Here is a 16,817-nt window from a genome sequence, read left to right as displayed (position 1 = left end):
CTAATTTTCATTGATAATTAATGGCATATTATGCTGTGCAATATTAAACTCTATTAAAAAAATAAGTGGATAGGCTGTGTCCATATACTTCAGGGACTGTCTTTTATAATGTTCTTCATTTTAAGTGATTTTTGAACGATGCTAACAGCCATTGGGCTAAATATTCAGATGATCTAATGAACTCAAGGCCATTGTCCTCAAAGATAATATCCTGAATCATGCTTGTAGCTAAAAAAAAAAAAAAAAAAAAAAAAAAAAAAAAAAAGGAAATGCTACTTTGGTAAATCACAGCATTCATTTCACTTGGGACCACTAACATATGATTACTTTGTTACAGTAAGGGGTTTCTAATATCTTAATGCTATTATTACTCCTTTGTTCTCTTTTTTAAGAAAGTTCAAACGCTTTAGGTGCTAGTATACAAAATACATCTTCTTATTGTTTGGTTGATAATTGATTTTATTGTAGTAAAAAGGAGGGTTTTTTGCTTACCAAGGTAACAACTCTGGCCAAAGAAGCTGAAAGGAATTCATATCGCTTAAGCTGGGGCCCTGAAAACTTGGACAATGTGGCTCTTTCTTCCAGCCCTATTCATTCAGGGTGAGTGTATCAATTAGCATTGTACTGAAAAAAGAGAATACCTGCAGTGGCAGCAGCTTCAACTAATGCTTAACTAGGAGTTATATTTTAATTCATTGCCTCCTAGAGCTGTCAGTAAATTGTTATGATCTCCTAAGCTCTGATAGTTGAGCAAGCCTGATTACCAAGACTGTCCACTGAAACCACTGCAAGTCAGTGAGCTTTCAGTCAAGTTCAAGAGGAATGAATAATCACTACGTACACACATGCAGTTGTGTGAATTTTATGGAGAAAGAAATACAGTGCCTTTTTAAAGTTAGTAATAATTGAGACCAAGGGCCTAATCGCTCCAGATGGTGAGTACTTCCTATGGTAGTGAAGTAGTTTAGGTAAGCACCACCTCTAGTGTTTGTCATGATTACTAAGAAAAGAAACCAAGGATATTGAATTACATGAACTGTGTAAGAGACAAGCAACCTAAACATCATGTGCTTTACACATATTTGGCCACTATGGTCATGTATTGTCACAATCAACTCTTTGTAAGCATTTGCATTTAGGCAAGCTCATTGAAATATGGAGTAAGACAGGTCAAAATGCAGGCCTAGCCAAATTCATACAAAGCTTACCATGGTTTGCCTCAAAATCTATGAGTGCATTTGGTTTATGTGCTCTTACTCACCGCATTTTCAGTAATTTTATTCTTCACACTGAATTCTACACTTGTGTCCTGCCATCAGACTTGATGAGGCATGTGGAGATGAATTCATAAGAAACTGATGTCATGAAGAAGCATTTCATTTCTGTGAGCTGTGTTGTACGCAGCATGGCTGGACATCACATGGAGAAAATTGTTTGTTAATCTCAAATGAGTTTGCAACAATCTTACAGTCCTTATCTTTCAAAAAATAACACTGGAGTCCCATTTGGAATGACAGGCAGTCCTGGTCTAGAAGAGGAACAATATTGTCATAACTGTGATTTCAAATTGACTGATTTGTGACATATATGAGAAATTTGTTTGTTAACTGGTAGCAGGATATTTGGCTGTGACCAGTGTTGTTTGAATTTGCATTTCTTGAGCTCTAAAACTAACAAATTAAATGAAAATACTTAATGTGTACAGTATGTATGTGTTTATATGTCGATATGTAAGCTTTAAAATTGTTTTGGTCGTTTATTCTAACCCTAAATAGATTACAGGCTTTTTCCAAAGGATGTATTACTTTCCCCTTTCAGAAAGGTAGGTCTTTCCAGTGATTGCAGAGGATGAACTAAATACTTTCTAGAAGAGTGGCATTTATTTCTTGGATATGCAATCATTTTGTGGTTTTCTTTTAAAAAATATTAGTGATATTTAGATCTTTTTGAATGACCAGGATGCCAGCGGCAAGATAATAATATCAGATTTTAATAGGAGCAATGCTCTCTGCAGCCTTGTATGAAATAGTGACATTTAACACCACACAAATTACATTCTTCTTTTTATACACACCAACTAACGTGCCACTAAATATTGTAATAAAGAAACCTACAATAATGAATACTCAGCCTTTGGAAAAGACTGTACAACACTTGATTTTTATCTCGCTCTGCTTTGTCTGAGTCATTGTTATAAACTGTTGGGGTGCATCTCATTTGCATCTCTTTTTTTTAGGAAAATATATTGACTACTAGAGTTTCTCTCGTAAGACCTTATTTTAAAGGTGAAACAATTGGAGAAGTACTCTGTGCGTGATTGTTGCAATCACATAGCTGCAACAACAACGTCTGTTATTTGTACCCCTCTCATCACCTACACCCTCCTTCATACACAGATGCGCAATATTACTAGCTCTTACGAGCTAGCAACACTGCTGACATTGCAGGTGCGCACACTGAAGTAGTATGTATCTGTCATGAAAGAAAACTCGTAGTGTTTGAAAAGAAATCCCATCTAAACATTGTTAAGATAAATGCATTGTCAAGCAAGGGTATGGCCTCGGTTTTGCCCAAGGCACTGGAAATGTATTGAACTGAGACCATGTTTTTGTGAAGTAGCACATCAGCAAAGTATTGGACAGTAATTTATTAAGCAATTTATTAAGCACAGATGTTCTTAATTTTGTATTCTATGAAATCAGAAAAAAATGACACTGATTTCTCCCTGCACTACTTCAGTGGCTAACCCCAAATTATTGTTGGGTTCTTACTGATCTCCCATTGTAGAGAAGTGTTTCTGTGGGTCACAGTGTAACACCCCCAAGCAAAAGGATAAATTTATAGAGAACTGTTCTCTTGGTGAGGAATTTCACAGGCATATATTTCAGCTATTGCATAACTAACCAAAACTTCTTCTGTGTCTGAAATTTCAGAAGGGGAAAATGTTTTAACCATCCATTTAAAATGTAAATGTAACTGTTGTTTCAATATGTTAATAATTTCATCAATAAGGGAAGAAAAGCAAGAGCATTGGTCAGAATCTTTGGCAGCCATTTTGAAACTGAGAAAATAATTCTCTCTTAAGAGGTAACACTCTTTCGGTGCTCACAATCTCAACATAGAACACCTCCTGGTCACTTTACACAGCTAACGGTTTCTGAATGGCTTCACTGCTGAAGGAAAAAGTATACATTTCTGCATTTAAATTTCCTTTCAGCAAATCACATTTGCTTCTCCTGATAAAACTATCTGATCATACATATTGAGGAAAGTTAAGGATCTCCAAATCCTCCAGAAATTTTGGGTGCTAAATATCCAGTAAGATAGAGTTTGATCACTTTGTTGGTAACATTAGGGGTATTACGTATAATTTCCTGCTGTAGCGTTATGAGAGACAGAACTTAATGCCTACATAAATGCAAATGCATTTCACAGTTTTAATCTCATACCTAACAATATCCTATTGTGGAAGAACACATGTATTTTCATTAAGTTGGAAGGCAAAAAGCACTGAACTAAAAGATCTCTTTTCACTTGCAGCATTTAGACATTGCTTGACAGTATCCTTATGTCTCTATCACCCACAGTAGTTAAGTGTGAATGGTAAAGATAAGGCTGACTATAAGATTTTCAAGTATAAATTATGTGCAAAATGATGTTGTTTTCCTACCTGGGTTCTGGTGATACAGCTAAAAAAATTTCCACAATGTAGTTGTATAGATTCTATTTCTAAGAATTTTACTGACAGTATGTAAAGGTGTGGTAGATAAGAAGAGAGGCAAATCTGGTATATTGTCAGGAACATGGCACTGTGAGGAAGGAGCTTTGTGTTCATGCTTTGATATTAATTTGCTTTTGTGTTCTAGAGCAAGATATCTAGCAGCTCTGCAGTTTTTCCAACTCTGACTTGGTCACAATAAAACTTCTATTTAATGAAAGATATTGATTTCTTTTATATAATTTGATGAAGTAGTCCTTATTTGACTGATAGATGATCCAAATGTACCAGTACTTGTATTTGACAAAATTAAACAATTGGGATATTCTTGGTGAATTGGAAGTTGTTGCTTCCATCAATGAAAAAGGGAGAAGTATGAGGGAGTGGACAGCTCGAACTGTGACAAATAATGTGAATTATCATTCTTAGCTGCATGTCTGCAAAAAAGGAGGCTGGATCCTTGCTAACAAGGTAAACAAAATATATTTCAAGTGTTGTATTTTGAAGCCATAATATTGTTTTCCCCAATATGAGATTAATTTCCTGGAAATAGTAATGGAAACAGGACCTGGCAGCGACCAGCTGATAGTCATTTCTAAAATCTGAAGGTCTAAATGATTTCAAATTATACTGTAGCCTTTATGACCTTTATTCAGAAGGTTACAATAAGGAAAAACAGCAGGTGTGTTTCATTAATAGCAAATTGCTGTTCATGTCAGTGGAAGCAAATGGCAATGGCGATATATAGTAAAAAGCAACATCAGAAAACTAACTGGCCGTGTGACGTGTTACTAAGAGCCTAAATGGGTCAAACTGAAAGTGGAATTTGTCATTCTGTAGTGCAGGACAAAAGGAGGACAAGAAACATGTTGAAATGGAAGAAAGTGGAGGACTGAATATATCGATAGGAAATGTGAAGAAAAGAAAATAATGATTTATTGTGTTAACAGAAACTGGCTGGAATTACCTTAGTTACCTTACTCTTTGATATACCGTGGTCTTTCCCCTAATCTGGTTCTGAGAGATTTACTCACAATCTAATTTACATTTTAGGTATCTGACTTCCAGTTTAAGAATGTATGTAGAGAAACCAGATCACTCTAGCTTTCCTGCTGTAGTAGTAGTAACCATTTGTAACCAAGGGTGTTTTTGTAGGCTTATTTTCCATGCTCACTCCTACCCTCTCACATGTATTGAATATGCATATATATGTATATGTTCATGTGTTTAATTTAGAAATCTGTTTCATTTTTCCAAGATTTCAGTATTTCATTTAACTCATTCTTTTTTCCCTTTTCTTTTCCTTTTTGATATTAAATCATCTATTCTATTGCAGATGCTCTTCTCCATGTCTTGATCATGACAACAGCAGGTGAACTTCTGCATAATTTCTTTCTTTAATACATTGTACTTCTCACCCACCCTATTTATCCTCCTTTTTACCTCACTTCAGGATGCTTTAGTGTTTTGATAGTGCACGTTAGGCAAGAGCGAGAAAAATCTACTCTGACTAGCAGTAGGAGTTACACATGATCCTATTTCTCTTCTTATACAGTAAGTGTTCACTTTCTCACATCTATGTCCTCTATAAGAAAAGAATACTGCACACATAGTAAGTCCACTGCAAAAAGTCTTAACACAGCTCCTTATACATTCTGAGATTGTTTTGACCATTGATTTAACCAATACATTTTCTCCGTTGGTGGCATGGTTTAATATTATTAAAAGGAAGAAAAAAAAAAATCCACAAATAATCCACCACAAACCAATGTAGACAGGTTTAGTTTCAACTGTTACATTACAAAGCGGGCCTTTTATCTCACTTATCAATATAAAGAAAATTGTAGAGCCACTCCCTAGGCCATATTTTCCAAATTGTGCAACCATAATGGAACTAGTAGAATAAAAGCACAGAGCCAATATATTTCATTTTTCATGCCACATGAATTTTTTGTGTGACCTCTGTTAATCACTGGTTGAGTCACTGGCAGATTGCATCCTGCACAGAACACCTGAAGTTATATCTTCCCAAAGGTGATTATCTTCACTTGGCAAACTGTTTACTGGCACATTACCTTTTCATCTCCTTTAACATAACCACAGAAAGGTGAGAACCTTTGTCAATATTTGGCTGTGCAAACTTATTTCATGGCTAAATAAAACCCCAAACTAGAATCCATGTTTTTAGGTCATGTCACTTAGTCTCTATGTAGTTGACTAATGCAGCGAAGAGAATGTTACCATAAGTTAGTACTGTAATGGTTTCCTTTGTATGATCATGTTTTTTGTCCTCCTGGAATGTCTATTTTGCCTTGTTTGTGTATGACACAGTTGCAACCTGAGGGAAAGAACACTGAGGTAGTTGAATGACTTGCTGTTGACTTCAGCAGGAGCTGGATCAAGGCCTTTTTTCTTAATTTCAGACTCTCTATTAGTTTTCCTTCTCCAGCTGAACACTTTACAATGGCTGAAGCACCCTGATTGTTTCTGCTTCTTCACACTGCGACTAACACTGAATGCTGCTATCTCCTTGTTTCCCAGTTTCTTTTGAAAATTAAGATAATGTACACAGAAAAGTTCTTAAATGTGTCTACAATGGATGTGTTCTAGTTAGAGATTTCTATTGTTTCCTGCTACCTGATGAGAGCATGTGTGCCTGCCTAGCTAGTTTGAAAGAATAATCATACCTGACCCGAGTGTATGAAAGTGGTGGTGTTATTGATTTTGCCTCTTCTGGCTTGTGTGTTCAAAGAACTATTGCCTGTTCCAGAAAGACACTTCACAATGCTAGGTTTGCATGGCTCTTCAAATGGTTCTGCAGAATAAGTGCGTTTGAGTGCCAACATGCTTGCATTCGCAGCCCCCTGAAACTGTGACTCTTCTACAAAGTTATTTACGCAACGGTGATTCTCCACAAATCACACACTGAGTATCTTCTTTCACCCCCCAGCGTTGACACATCCATTTTTTATTTTATTTGTTCATCCTTTCAAATGAGCATACATACAGAATAAAACCAAGTTAATTCCATATGAATAAAGTCAGCAAAGGGAATAACTGAGGCTCAGATCTGAAATACAAATATTTCATGAAAATACACCACAACTTTTTGCCCTTGTAGGGTGGATAAATCCAATGTGTATATATTGTCTGTGTTTTCTTCAAGTGGAGCCATTAGAAAACCCATTGCTCTTTGCTCTCCTCTCTGTAGAAGGCATGGATGGAAACAGCCTGAAAGATTTAGGGGCCTTTTGTGTATGTCCTCCACCAGAAGGATGCTATAGCCATTGTTAGTTGATAGTTACCTTTCATATGGCAAGTATTTAGTTTTTAATTGCTCTAAAATTAAAGAGAATGAAACAGCCTCTCTAATTTATGAGTAAGTATTGCTAAATTAGAGGAGAATGGATGATGCTTGACCTAACTGCTAACCATGTGTTTAACAAAGCAAGTAGACTCCCCTGCGCTCTATAACTTATTCCTTGAAAAGAATTGCTTTTGTTTTTTAATTTTTCTTTTAAAAATATCCTGATTTCCCCTTCATTCTCTTTAAAAGACAGAAGGCAGTGATACCCCAAAACCTAATTTGTGTTATTGATTTAGCTATTATATTGGACTACCACCTTGCTAAATCTCAGGAACACTCAGTATCGATCCAATTTGCAAGACTGTCGGGGTTCCATGTTTGTGTCATGCATCATTTCTAACTGACCCTTTAAAACTGGCAGAAAATAAAACTTTCTTAAAGGCTGTCTTAGTATACTGAGAAAGATCATCTCATTGTTGCCCTAGTCACACCTGACATACAAATTTTGACTTTGCTGCTTTAACCCATTATCTGCTTTGATTTTGAATCATCACTTAATTGAAGTTTAAGTTCTTGCTATGGGTTGCCAAGGTAAACTGAGTCAGGGCTAAAGGAGGGTGCTTCCCCTGTATATAGTTGTTATAGGAAGGACATTTAAAACATATTCTGAAGTAGACTTTTCCTGGTGGAAAGTACATGTAATTTTGATGTACTGCTTGATCAATCAGTTTGCTTATTTTGGCCACCTTTGTTTTAAATGGCTCACAGGAATGTTTTTGCTTATCAGCTGTCATAGTTTTCTTCTATTTATAGTTTTCCCTCTCCTCAGTTTTAGCTCATTTCTCCTAACCATAGTTCGTCCCTGTTAAGATTTTCCTTCTCCTATTGTGCCATTTTTAACCCCTTCTGAAAATTGTAGCTATGATACCTACATGAAGTTCTTACAAATTCTTTTGTTTTGTTTTGTTTTTATTTTTCTTTAATTTTTAATATTATAATAAATTATCATAGAAGCATGTAAGGAACACTTACCAGCCTATTTTTTTTAGGATGCCTCCTTTCTTCTAGTGATAACCTGTAAGAGCTTTCTGATTCCCTTTAATCCCTTTTATTAACTTTTTTTTTTCTTTCTCTTGACACAGCCATTTGTGTTACCCTTTAAAGAGCCCTCCCCTCAGGGATGATAAAGCAAAGCACACTCTGCGTGCAATCAGAGAAGGAACCAGACCCCTGCACCTAAGCTTTGTCATGTTTAGGGTTATTCATATTTGTTCATTTGAATACAATCTCTTCCTATCTCAGTCTTGTCACTTAACAACATCTGGTAAAAGAAACATTAGGGAGAGGAAAAATAATGTGTGTGTGCTTGGGCAACAAAATAATTAATTTGCATTTTATATTTCCTTTATAGTAGTCATACAATTTTTTCACTTTCCTAAATGCACATTTTAGAAAGCATGTTTTATCATGTTTTTTTGTGCGTTAGTTCTATATAAATTATTTGTGTATTGATAAACACAGTCCTTCAAAAGGGCAAAGCTTTTCCAGTCCTGGAACGGTAATATCACCATCTAGATGCCCTCTTATGTAGCAGATAGGCTGAAAAAGAGGCTGTTATGATTCAGAAAATATTTTGTTATGAATTATTTGCTTGACTTTATTGCATATCCAAAATTGTTAAACGTGTGGATTTAAAAAAAGAAAAAAAAAAAAAAAGGAGTTGAAAAGAAATTGGATTAAACTGGTGGATGAAACAATGAATGTGGCAAAAGGCTGGGAAGGAAACATGTGGTATGGTGAAAAAGAACATGTTTTTACATTCTATGTCAGCTCTACAAATCAGTGTACTATCCTTTCAGATTTTTATGCCACATCTCTGGAGCTAAGGAATTTTCCCCTTTGGTTTCTTCCTTTTGCAGTATATTCATGCTAGTTCTCCAGAATATTTTTTTTCTGGAAATTTCATAGTTTTATATAGCTGTTTTTGTGAACTGGTTCCTCCGTATTTTAGTGAGATAATTGGCACTAATCTTTTTATGCTGGCCTCATACTGTTTTATTTTTGCCTGAATTTGCTGTCCAGCAGTTGAAAGGTATCTGCAGCCTCTTAGGTGCTTTCAGACTCATCCAGGAGTCACAGAACCCTTCAGGAATCTCCCATTTCACCTGGAGATCTGTTTCAGTAATAAGGCACAAATCTATTTTTTTGTTGTATACTGTGATGAACGGTCCTCTTTGCCAGATAGTGTCTTGTTATTTAGTAAATGTGTTAGATCATCTTTATGATAGAAACAGCTGTTTTGACAGTGAATAATAATAACAATGTCCTACTGTTTTTATCCTGACCATTGTTATCTTTGTGTCCAATGATACTTACCTTTGCCTGGTTTTCCACTCTTTGGAGCAACAGTTGGTTACAGTGATAGTTGACGAGAGACCTTGTGATAGATTTCACTGACAGACCTTGCTGTGAGCCAGCAGGCACATTCAGTAAACTTAAACTGAAAGAAGGAGTTGCAGCTTCAAAGCCTGAACATACACAGTTATCCTTTTGCCTCTTGAGCGCTTACTAGAGACAAATGCCACACTCAATTTTTAATCGATCTGTATGAGATCCCAGGTTCTGCCAATCTGGGAACACAGGGCTGTGACCCCGTGTGTGAGGTGAGATACGTTTGTTACAGTTGGTCAAAATTAAAGACGACTACTGCTTCTTCAGCTTTTGTATTGGTTCTGCACCACAAGCTGGTTATCTTAATTGGGTAACTTGTGCTGTATGAGAAGGCACTACTATTTCAGCACTATCTTTTTAGTTAGTCTGAAAGGAATTACTATATGGAGAAAGAGCACCATATTAAAAGCAACCAAACACATTATTATGGTCAAAAGGGAGATTATTTGATTTGGACCCTTACCTGTTGTGCATGTGCATTCTTCTGGCACTTGTGGTTTTGGCATTGCTGAGACACATGCAAAGATAAGCTAAGGAGGACATAAGACAGACAGATGACCTAGCACTAATATTTCAGTGATGGACAGTGAAAGAACGTGACCCTGTTGTTAAAGTATACAATCTTGAGTATTACATCAATAATGAAAATATCTGCATCCTAAAAATGGTATTCATGACAGCTTACACAGTGAAAAATGTGAATGCTAGTTTAATTCAATAAGTGCACTCATTAGCTTCTGGTAATTGTGGGGGTAGTATTTCTGCTGCTTGTAGTATTAGCATCAAAATATGAAACTCTTCTTCCAGCACTCAGTGTTATTAACTACCTCTAATGGACCCATTATGGTGGAGAGTTGGAGTGATTCTCTGAAACATAATTCAGAACCACTTTGATAACACTACTTCATACAGTTAAAGGAAAATTGCAGTGCAAGCCGTAGAGCATTATTGCGTCAATTGAGCATTTAGTTTCTCTTAAGCTCTTCTTTCACCTGTGCTTTAAAATGTATAAAGTATGTATTTTATGAAGGAAGCTCCCATTTTTCTAAATCAATCCCCAGAGAATCAAAGCTGTAAAATGTTTTCATTTTCTTTTTTTCCCCCTTGTTAAAACCACAGAAACACCAACCTCTAAGGAATGAGATAATGGTTGTACTACCCAGACTTTTACACTAAACAAAACCTAGAGGTATATGAATGGCAGTAGAATAGGAGACTGCATGTGTGAGAAAGACTGGCATCCGTGGTGCATGGTGTGCTTCTGACTGGCGCTTGTGGCTCCTTTCCATCATCCATTTTTCTGACTTGCACGGTGTGTTGAGTGTTGTGTTTTTACAGCATGTGGAATTACTTGTAGCTGTGTGGACAATGAATGGATGCAATGTTTGTTGCACAGAACGGTCAAGGGGACAGTGGAAAAATACCTGTATTTGTTACTCATGTTATAAGGGCTTTTCTCTATTGCAGGTCCTTCAGTAGCATTTCTGCGACTCCCCATGTGATGATTCTATTTTAGTGGCTAGAAGTAGGCCTGATACCATTTTGTCTCATCTACGCTTATTTTCACTTCCAGCAACCTGACATTCCCATCCCACATCAGGCATGATCCTAAGTCATAAACCAGTAAAAAAAAATGAAAGTAGTTCTACACCTTTCCTAAGAATGTCCCCAATCTTTGTAACAAACCTGTCAAAATCTACCTGTCGGTTATACATGGAACTATAAAAAGTTCAGCAAAAAGAAATTCCATGAAACGTTTTTCTCCCTTTTAAAGAAATAAATATGATAGTTTACCTTGTGCTAGAAGAGGGCTCCCCTGTAGATGTCATTCTGCATCTGTAAGTTTTCCACTGGGACATTGTATTGCTATGTAAAGCAACAAAGAAAATCTAAAATCCATAAATAAACCTTTTATACAGTGACTGTAGCTATTGTCATCTCATCGAAATCCAAAATCTGTCTTCAAACAAGAACAACATGTTGGGTTTTTCATATAAATAGTGCTAGCTCCATTGATGTATTACAAATTGTATCCACGCATGCCAGAATGAAATTTGATTATTTTTAATCTAAACCATTTTATGTTAGAAATAATGGTATCTCAAATAACTAGAAAATCATATAGATAAACTAAAAACCCCCTAACAATGCCTCCAGTCAGAATTGGCTTTATATTCTTGAGTCATAAGTAATTTTCTTCAATAAGATTATTTGCTTGTAAAGTTTTTTAAAGAGTGCCAACTTTGCAGGTACAGAGTAGTGATATTTGTACTTGACTTTGTCTCCAATAGGTACGTACACGTGCTCACATTTATTAGTGACTGCTGGTATTTTTAACAACAGCAGCACCATAAAATAAGACTTTCTGCAAAGAACTCTTAGATAATAGTTGTCAGTTTAATTAATAAATGATCTTAGCATGATTTGATGCTTCACATGGGAGAAAGGCTTTTTCTAATTGTACATCTAGAGAAAGAACTATAATTACATACATAGTTACGTATGTGGAACGTAACCAAAAGAATTTTGATATGTTTTGTATCTAATTTATTTTTTTCCTGATTTTCAGCTTCCTAGTTAGTTTCATGGTGGATGCTCGTGGGGGTGCCATGAGAGGTTGCAGACATAATGGACTACGAATCATTATTCCCCCGCGGAAATGCACTGCTCCGACGCGAGTGACTTGCCGGTTGGTGAAACGCCACAGACTGGCCACCATGCCTCCTATGGTGGAAGGAGAAGGTCTGGCCAGCCGCCTGATTGAAGTCGGACCTTCTGGTGCTCAGTTTCTTGGGTAAGGGGTGCCATATGGCCTGACGGAGAACGCTCAGGCTATTTCCGTCTGTTTGCAAGTTGCACTGAAATGGTTCCTTTTTCAAGACTTGAACAGAAAAAGATGTTTGTAACATACGGTAGCAGACTGGTCATGTGAAATACAAATCAGCTGTTAGTTAACAATTCATACAGCATTTACGCTTTTTCCTTTGAAAAGGGATATTTTAACCACTAGCACTAAGACTAATGTGCTTCCTTGGATATAATTATTACTCAGTGTTGTGAAATTATAGTGGGAAAAGACCCCTCTGCAGCCAGAAAAGGCAGTTCCTACTATATTTAAGTGTATAAGGCATGAATAGCACAGCTCTGATCTAAAGCCCAAATGTTCAGCCTGTTACATATTCAACACAAGTTACAGCTGCTTATCTTAGAGACTTGTGTTGCGTTATCAGTAATTTGGACCATCAGGGAAGCACAGTGCCTTTGCTTTTTCTGGGGTTGAAATTGCTAAATTAAGCAATAGGACAACCCTGGAATTTTTTGGCTATTTCTTTTGTCCTATGCTGCAAAACCCATAGAAAGATCAGATTTTTGTCTGCTGCTGAACTTGTTTTAGCAATTTTCAGCTGAAAGCAGTAGTTATCCAGACTTTTCAAAACTTGTTTTACCAACTGTTCTCCTTATCAACTGTGGCATCCAGAAATGGATGATTGAAGGAACCCTTTCTATTACAATAAATAGCTTCATTCAGAAATTGTAAAAAAAAAAAAAAAAAGTGACTCTGTAAACAGCAGTAGTTTAAATCCATTTCAAAACAAATCAGTTCCTTTAAAATCCTATTATAACAGCCAGTCATCAGAGCCTGCATTTTCTTAAAAGATTGAGTTTAGGGAGATAGGTAGTTTTTGACTGTCCACTGCTTTTCTATGGAGTGTGAAAGGAGAATGTACCCCAGACATGTATTGGCTACTTCACTGTTGCTCTAATCTGGTAAAAAAGCAAGAGCAGTCCTGCAACACTGTGAATGTGATGCTAAGAGAAAGCCAACCATTCCTTTTGACAGACAGGATACCTCTTAATGCTGTTACACGTAACAGCAAACAAGCTGGCTACTCAGATGCGTTGTACCACTTGCTCTTTTCACATCTCGGTCTCTCTTAAAAAGAAGCAGAAAGAAATCTAAAGAGCAGAAGAAATATTGTGCTGTCACATTCAGTCTTCCCAATATCTTTGTCACACACAAATTAACCTTAAGTATGTCTCCCATTTTCTTTTTAATGGTTTCTCTATCTAATGAGAATGTTTCACCTGAAAGACCAGGATATAGCATAGTTTTATTCATTCTCAGATCTTTGTGCCCTTTCTGCAAGTGTTATTCTAGGTGTTGGCAGTGAAATCAGAAACCTACTGCACTGTTTGCAGAGATGCATTCTAAGGGCCAAATCCTGTTCCCATTGGATTCACTGCCAAAACTCCCATTGTCTTCCCATAAGCAAGAAAAGATCCTATATTAATGAAACTAGTTTTGCCGATTTTGATCGCCAAATTGTCATCACTAGGACGGAACCTTATTCAGTGTACAGCCTAATTCCACTCTGTGGACCAGACAGTGGCACTGGCGTTCTGGCACAAAAAATACATAAAGTTTATTTATGTTCTTTCTTTCACTGCTGCTTTGGATGTACTCAGTAAACTTCATCTGCCTACGGCTCCTCCCCCACTTAATGAGGGAGAAAGCTTGGTCAGCCGAATCCTTCAGCTGGGGCCTCCTGGGACCAAATTCCTTGGGTAGGAGAGACTTGAAACAAATTGATGGATGCTGACCTCCCCATTCTTCTCCTCCTTCTGCAATATGATTTTTTTATGTCATTATGCCCATGATATTGTCCTTTTCTATCATTTGAAATTCTGTATACCTAACCCTTAGTGGACCATTTTTCAACCCTTGTGGTATGTGGTTTTGTTTTGGTGGTATGTTTGTATCTTCTTCTTCAAGTACTGTGGCCTTCATTTTTGTTTTGGCATGAAATCTTCCTAGTTATGTGCTTGATGTCTGTAGCAAAGCAACCTGGATTGGGACAAAGAAAAAAGGAATCTACTGTAAATTTTAAGATATTTTTTTTTATATCAAGGACTGATTAATCAATATGTTACATGTTGGATACCACCAGTATAATAGAACACATGGCATTTACTATGTACATGGTAACCTGTGTGAGTCATCTAATTAGAGAAGTGTATATACAAATATATTTGTATTTTTTCTCTTATTTCTAAGAGTATGTATGTATACGTATATATAAATATAGATATATGCACACATGTGTTGTATATGTGTGTGTATATATATATGGACACATACATTGATACATATATTGACATCTGCTTGTAAGGCAACAAGGCAAATTCTTATCTCCTATACTGAAATAGAAACCCAGATGATCTCCTCAGACCACCTTTATCTCTCCCAGAGTGTAAATCAGGAATAAATTCATTGGAATGTATGGAATTACAATCAAGTAAAATTGGCACAGGACACAATTGCCCACTGATTGTAATGAAATTATTCTGATTTGCACTAGTATATGTGAGATCAGAATTTGTCCCGATATTCATATATGTTACAGTAGATTCTCTTTGAAATGAAGTTGCACAGATTAACCCAGACAGTAGTGACAACTAAAATGAGCAAGAGTTCTTTATGAATTTGCAAAACAATTACCAAATTTCTGGCTAAGCACTGTTATCTTACTAAATAAATATCATTCACACTGTGGAAAGAGGTGAATGCACTTTTTGATCTGTCCTTCAGCATTTACTGAGTCCCTGTAAAAATCTAATATGTGTTAGTGACCTACTAGTTTAGGATTATGCCAAAGTATTCTAGCAAAATAGGTAGAATTCCAGGTCACTTTGTAACAGACTGAGTAGAGTTGCTGTTAATCCTGTTTCTTCCTCTCTCCCATGTGCATTTAATGCGCTGTGTTGCTGTGCCAGGCCTGTGATTGTGGAGATTCCCCATTTTGCTGCTCTGCGTGGGAAAGAGAGAGAGCTGGTGATCCTGCGCAGTGAGAATGGGGACAGCTGGAAGGAGCATTTCTGTGAATACACTGAGGATGAACTGAATGAAATCTTGAATGGGATGGATGAAGGTATCCAGTGTGACTTTTTTTTTTTTTTCTTCTGCTCCTGTATTACTTCTGTAACTGGGGGATAGTAACTTTTTACCATTTATTCTGTTTAGTGCCTCTTGTTTGGTCTGCCCTAGAATTTCTGACGTTATGTTCTTCAGATACCTCATTTCAGTCACTCTGGTGTATAATCATATTCTCAGTGCAGGAGCCAGGAGAAAGCACTGTGTGCTTGTGCTTACTTCCTTGTGCATGGTCTGGTGAAGCAGTGGGACAAAACAAAGTCTGCCATCACAAAGTTTGGGAATAGATGCTGTTTTCTATGGCCCCTTTTCATAGCATTAAGTGAAAACGAAAAGCAAATATCTTTCCAAAACAAGGCAATTATCATACTAATCCTTTCCAAGCAGCTACGTGTGTGGGAGGAAATGTCAGTCATGGGTACTTTTGCTTTCTGAGAGAACAGAATGGCCTTGGGCTGTCTAGTATCTGCAGAATTTGTTATTAATTTTAATGCATTTTTTTTAAAAAAAAGCCCCCAAAGTAAACAAGCCATCTCACACACTTAAAGATGAAGTCATATTTTCACACTTTTTTGATTTGGAGTTTAGTTTCCTTGATCTTACTCTGGGCCATAGTGTAAACATGTGAAGTAGAAAGGGGCTTGGACCCTTTGCTTGTTTGCCTGCTGATTTTGGGGATGTTGTCAACATGTTCTGAGTTTGCTCTCTTAAGCTCCTTTCAGTTAGTTGCTCTGTCTGTCTGTTGCTTTCCTGTTTTAGCTGAACTTAAAATAGTGGGGTATGTTTCCTTTGCCCCTTTGATTTCTAGACAAAGTACTTTTCTAAGATGCAATTAAACTGTGAAAAGCTTGAATGTGTTTTGAAGTTCACCTTATTGTTTCTATGAAATTATTTTCTTCTGACCGTCTTCTCTTTTGGCCTCAGTACTTGATACTCCAGAGGAACTTGAGAAGAAACGTATCTGCCGCATCATCACCCGAGATTTCCCTCAGTACTTTGCAGTGGTATCCCGGATCAAACAGGACAGCAACCTTATTGGACCTGAGGGAGGTGTGCTGAGCAGCACTGTTGTGCCACAAGTACAGGCAGTCTTCCCAGAAGGGGCTCTAACCAAACGAATTCGCGTTGGCCTCCAGGTACAATGAAACTGGTTTTATTTAACTGTAAAATCACCGTCTTTGAATGGAGAACCAGCATATTCAGCTTATCGTGTTGTATGTTGTTGTCTAGAATGCTTCTAATAAAAATAATTAAAAAAAATAAAATCCATGCACAAGTCAAAGCCAAGTTGTAAACCTTTGAGTATTCCAGTTATTTCGTGTTCCTGTCTGTTAACTGCCTGTATGATCTTGGGCAAAGCACCTCATTTTGGTGATGATGATGATATTAGTGTGGGTCAGAGAACAATT

The 16,817-nt window shown here is 36.8% G+C and overlaps 1 protein-coding gene across 32 annotated transcripts in view; it reads left to right on the top strand.

The window, feature by feature from the left end:
* Positions 1-16,817, top strand: part of ANK2 (ankyrin 2) — a 310,156-nt gene that overhangs the window by 250,279 nt on the left and 43,060 nt on the right. For 13 of the 32 annotated variants that reach the window (XM_026847415.1, XM_026847416.1, XM_026847396.1 and 10 more), the window contains 7 exons: positions 497-600; positions 4,148-4,189; positions 5,055-5,090; positions 12,046-12,270; positions 13,944-14,042; positions 15,252-15,406; positions 16,333-16,544. In XM_026847415.1, the coding sequence (XP_026703216.1) occupies positions 497-600; positions 4,148-4,189; positions 5,055-5,090; positions 12,046-12,270; positions 13,944-14,042; positions 15,252-15,406; positions 16,333-16,544 (873 nt within the window). The remainder of the gene's footprint in view (positions 1-496; positions 601-4,147; positions 4,190-5,054; positions 5,091-12,045; positions 12,271-13,943; positions 14,043-15,251; positions 15,407-16,332; positions 16,545-16,817) is intronic. The other 19 variants (XM_026847409.1, XM_026847410.1, XM_026847406.1 and 16 more) reach the window with 4 other exon arrangements.

Source organism: Athene cunicularia (assembly GCF_003259725.1).
Source record: "Athene cunicularia isolate RWA chromosome 4 unlocalized genomic scaffold, athCun1 chr4_part2, whole genome shotgun sequence".
Taxonomy (NCBI): Eukaryota; Metazoa; Chordata; class Aves; order Strigiformes; family Strigidae; genus Athene; species Athene cunicularia.
The sequence above is the reverse complement of the archived record's forward strand: the minus strand, read 5'-3'. Positions and strand labels throughout refer to the sequence as shown.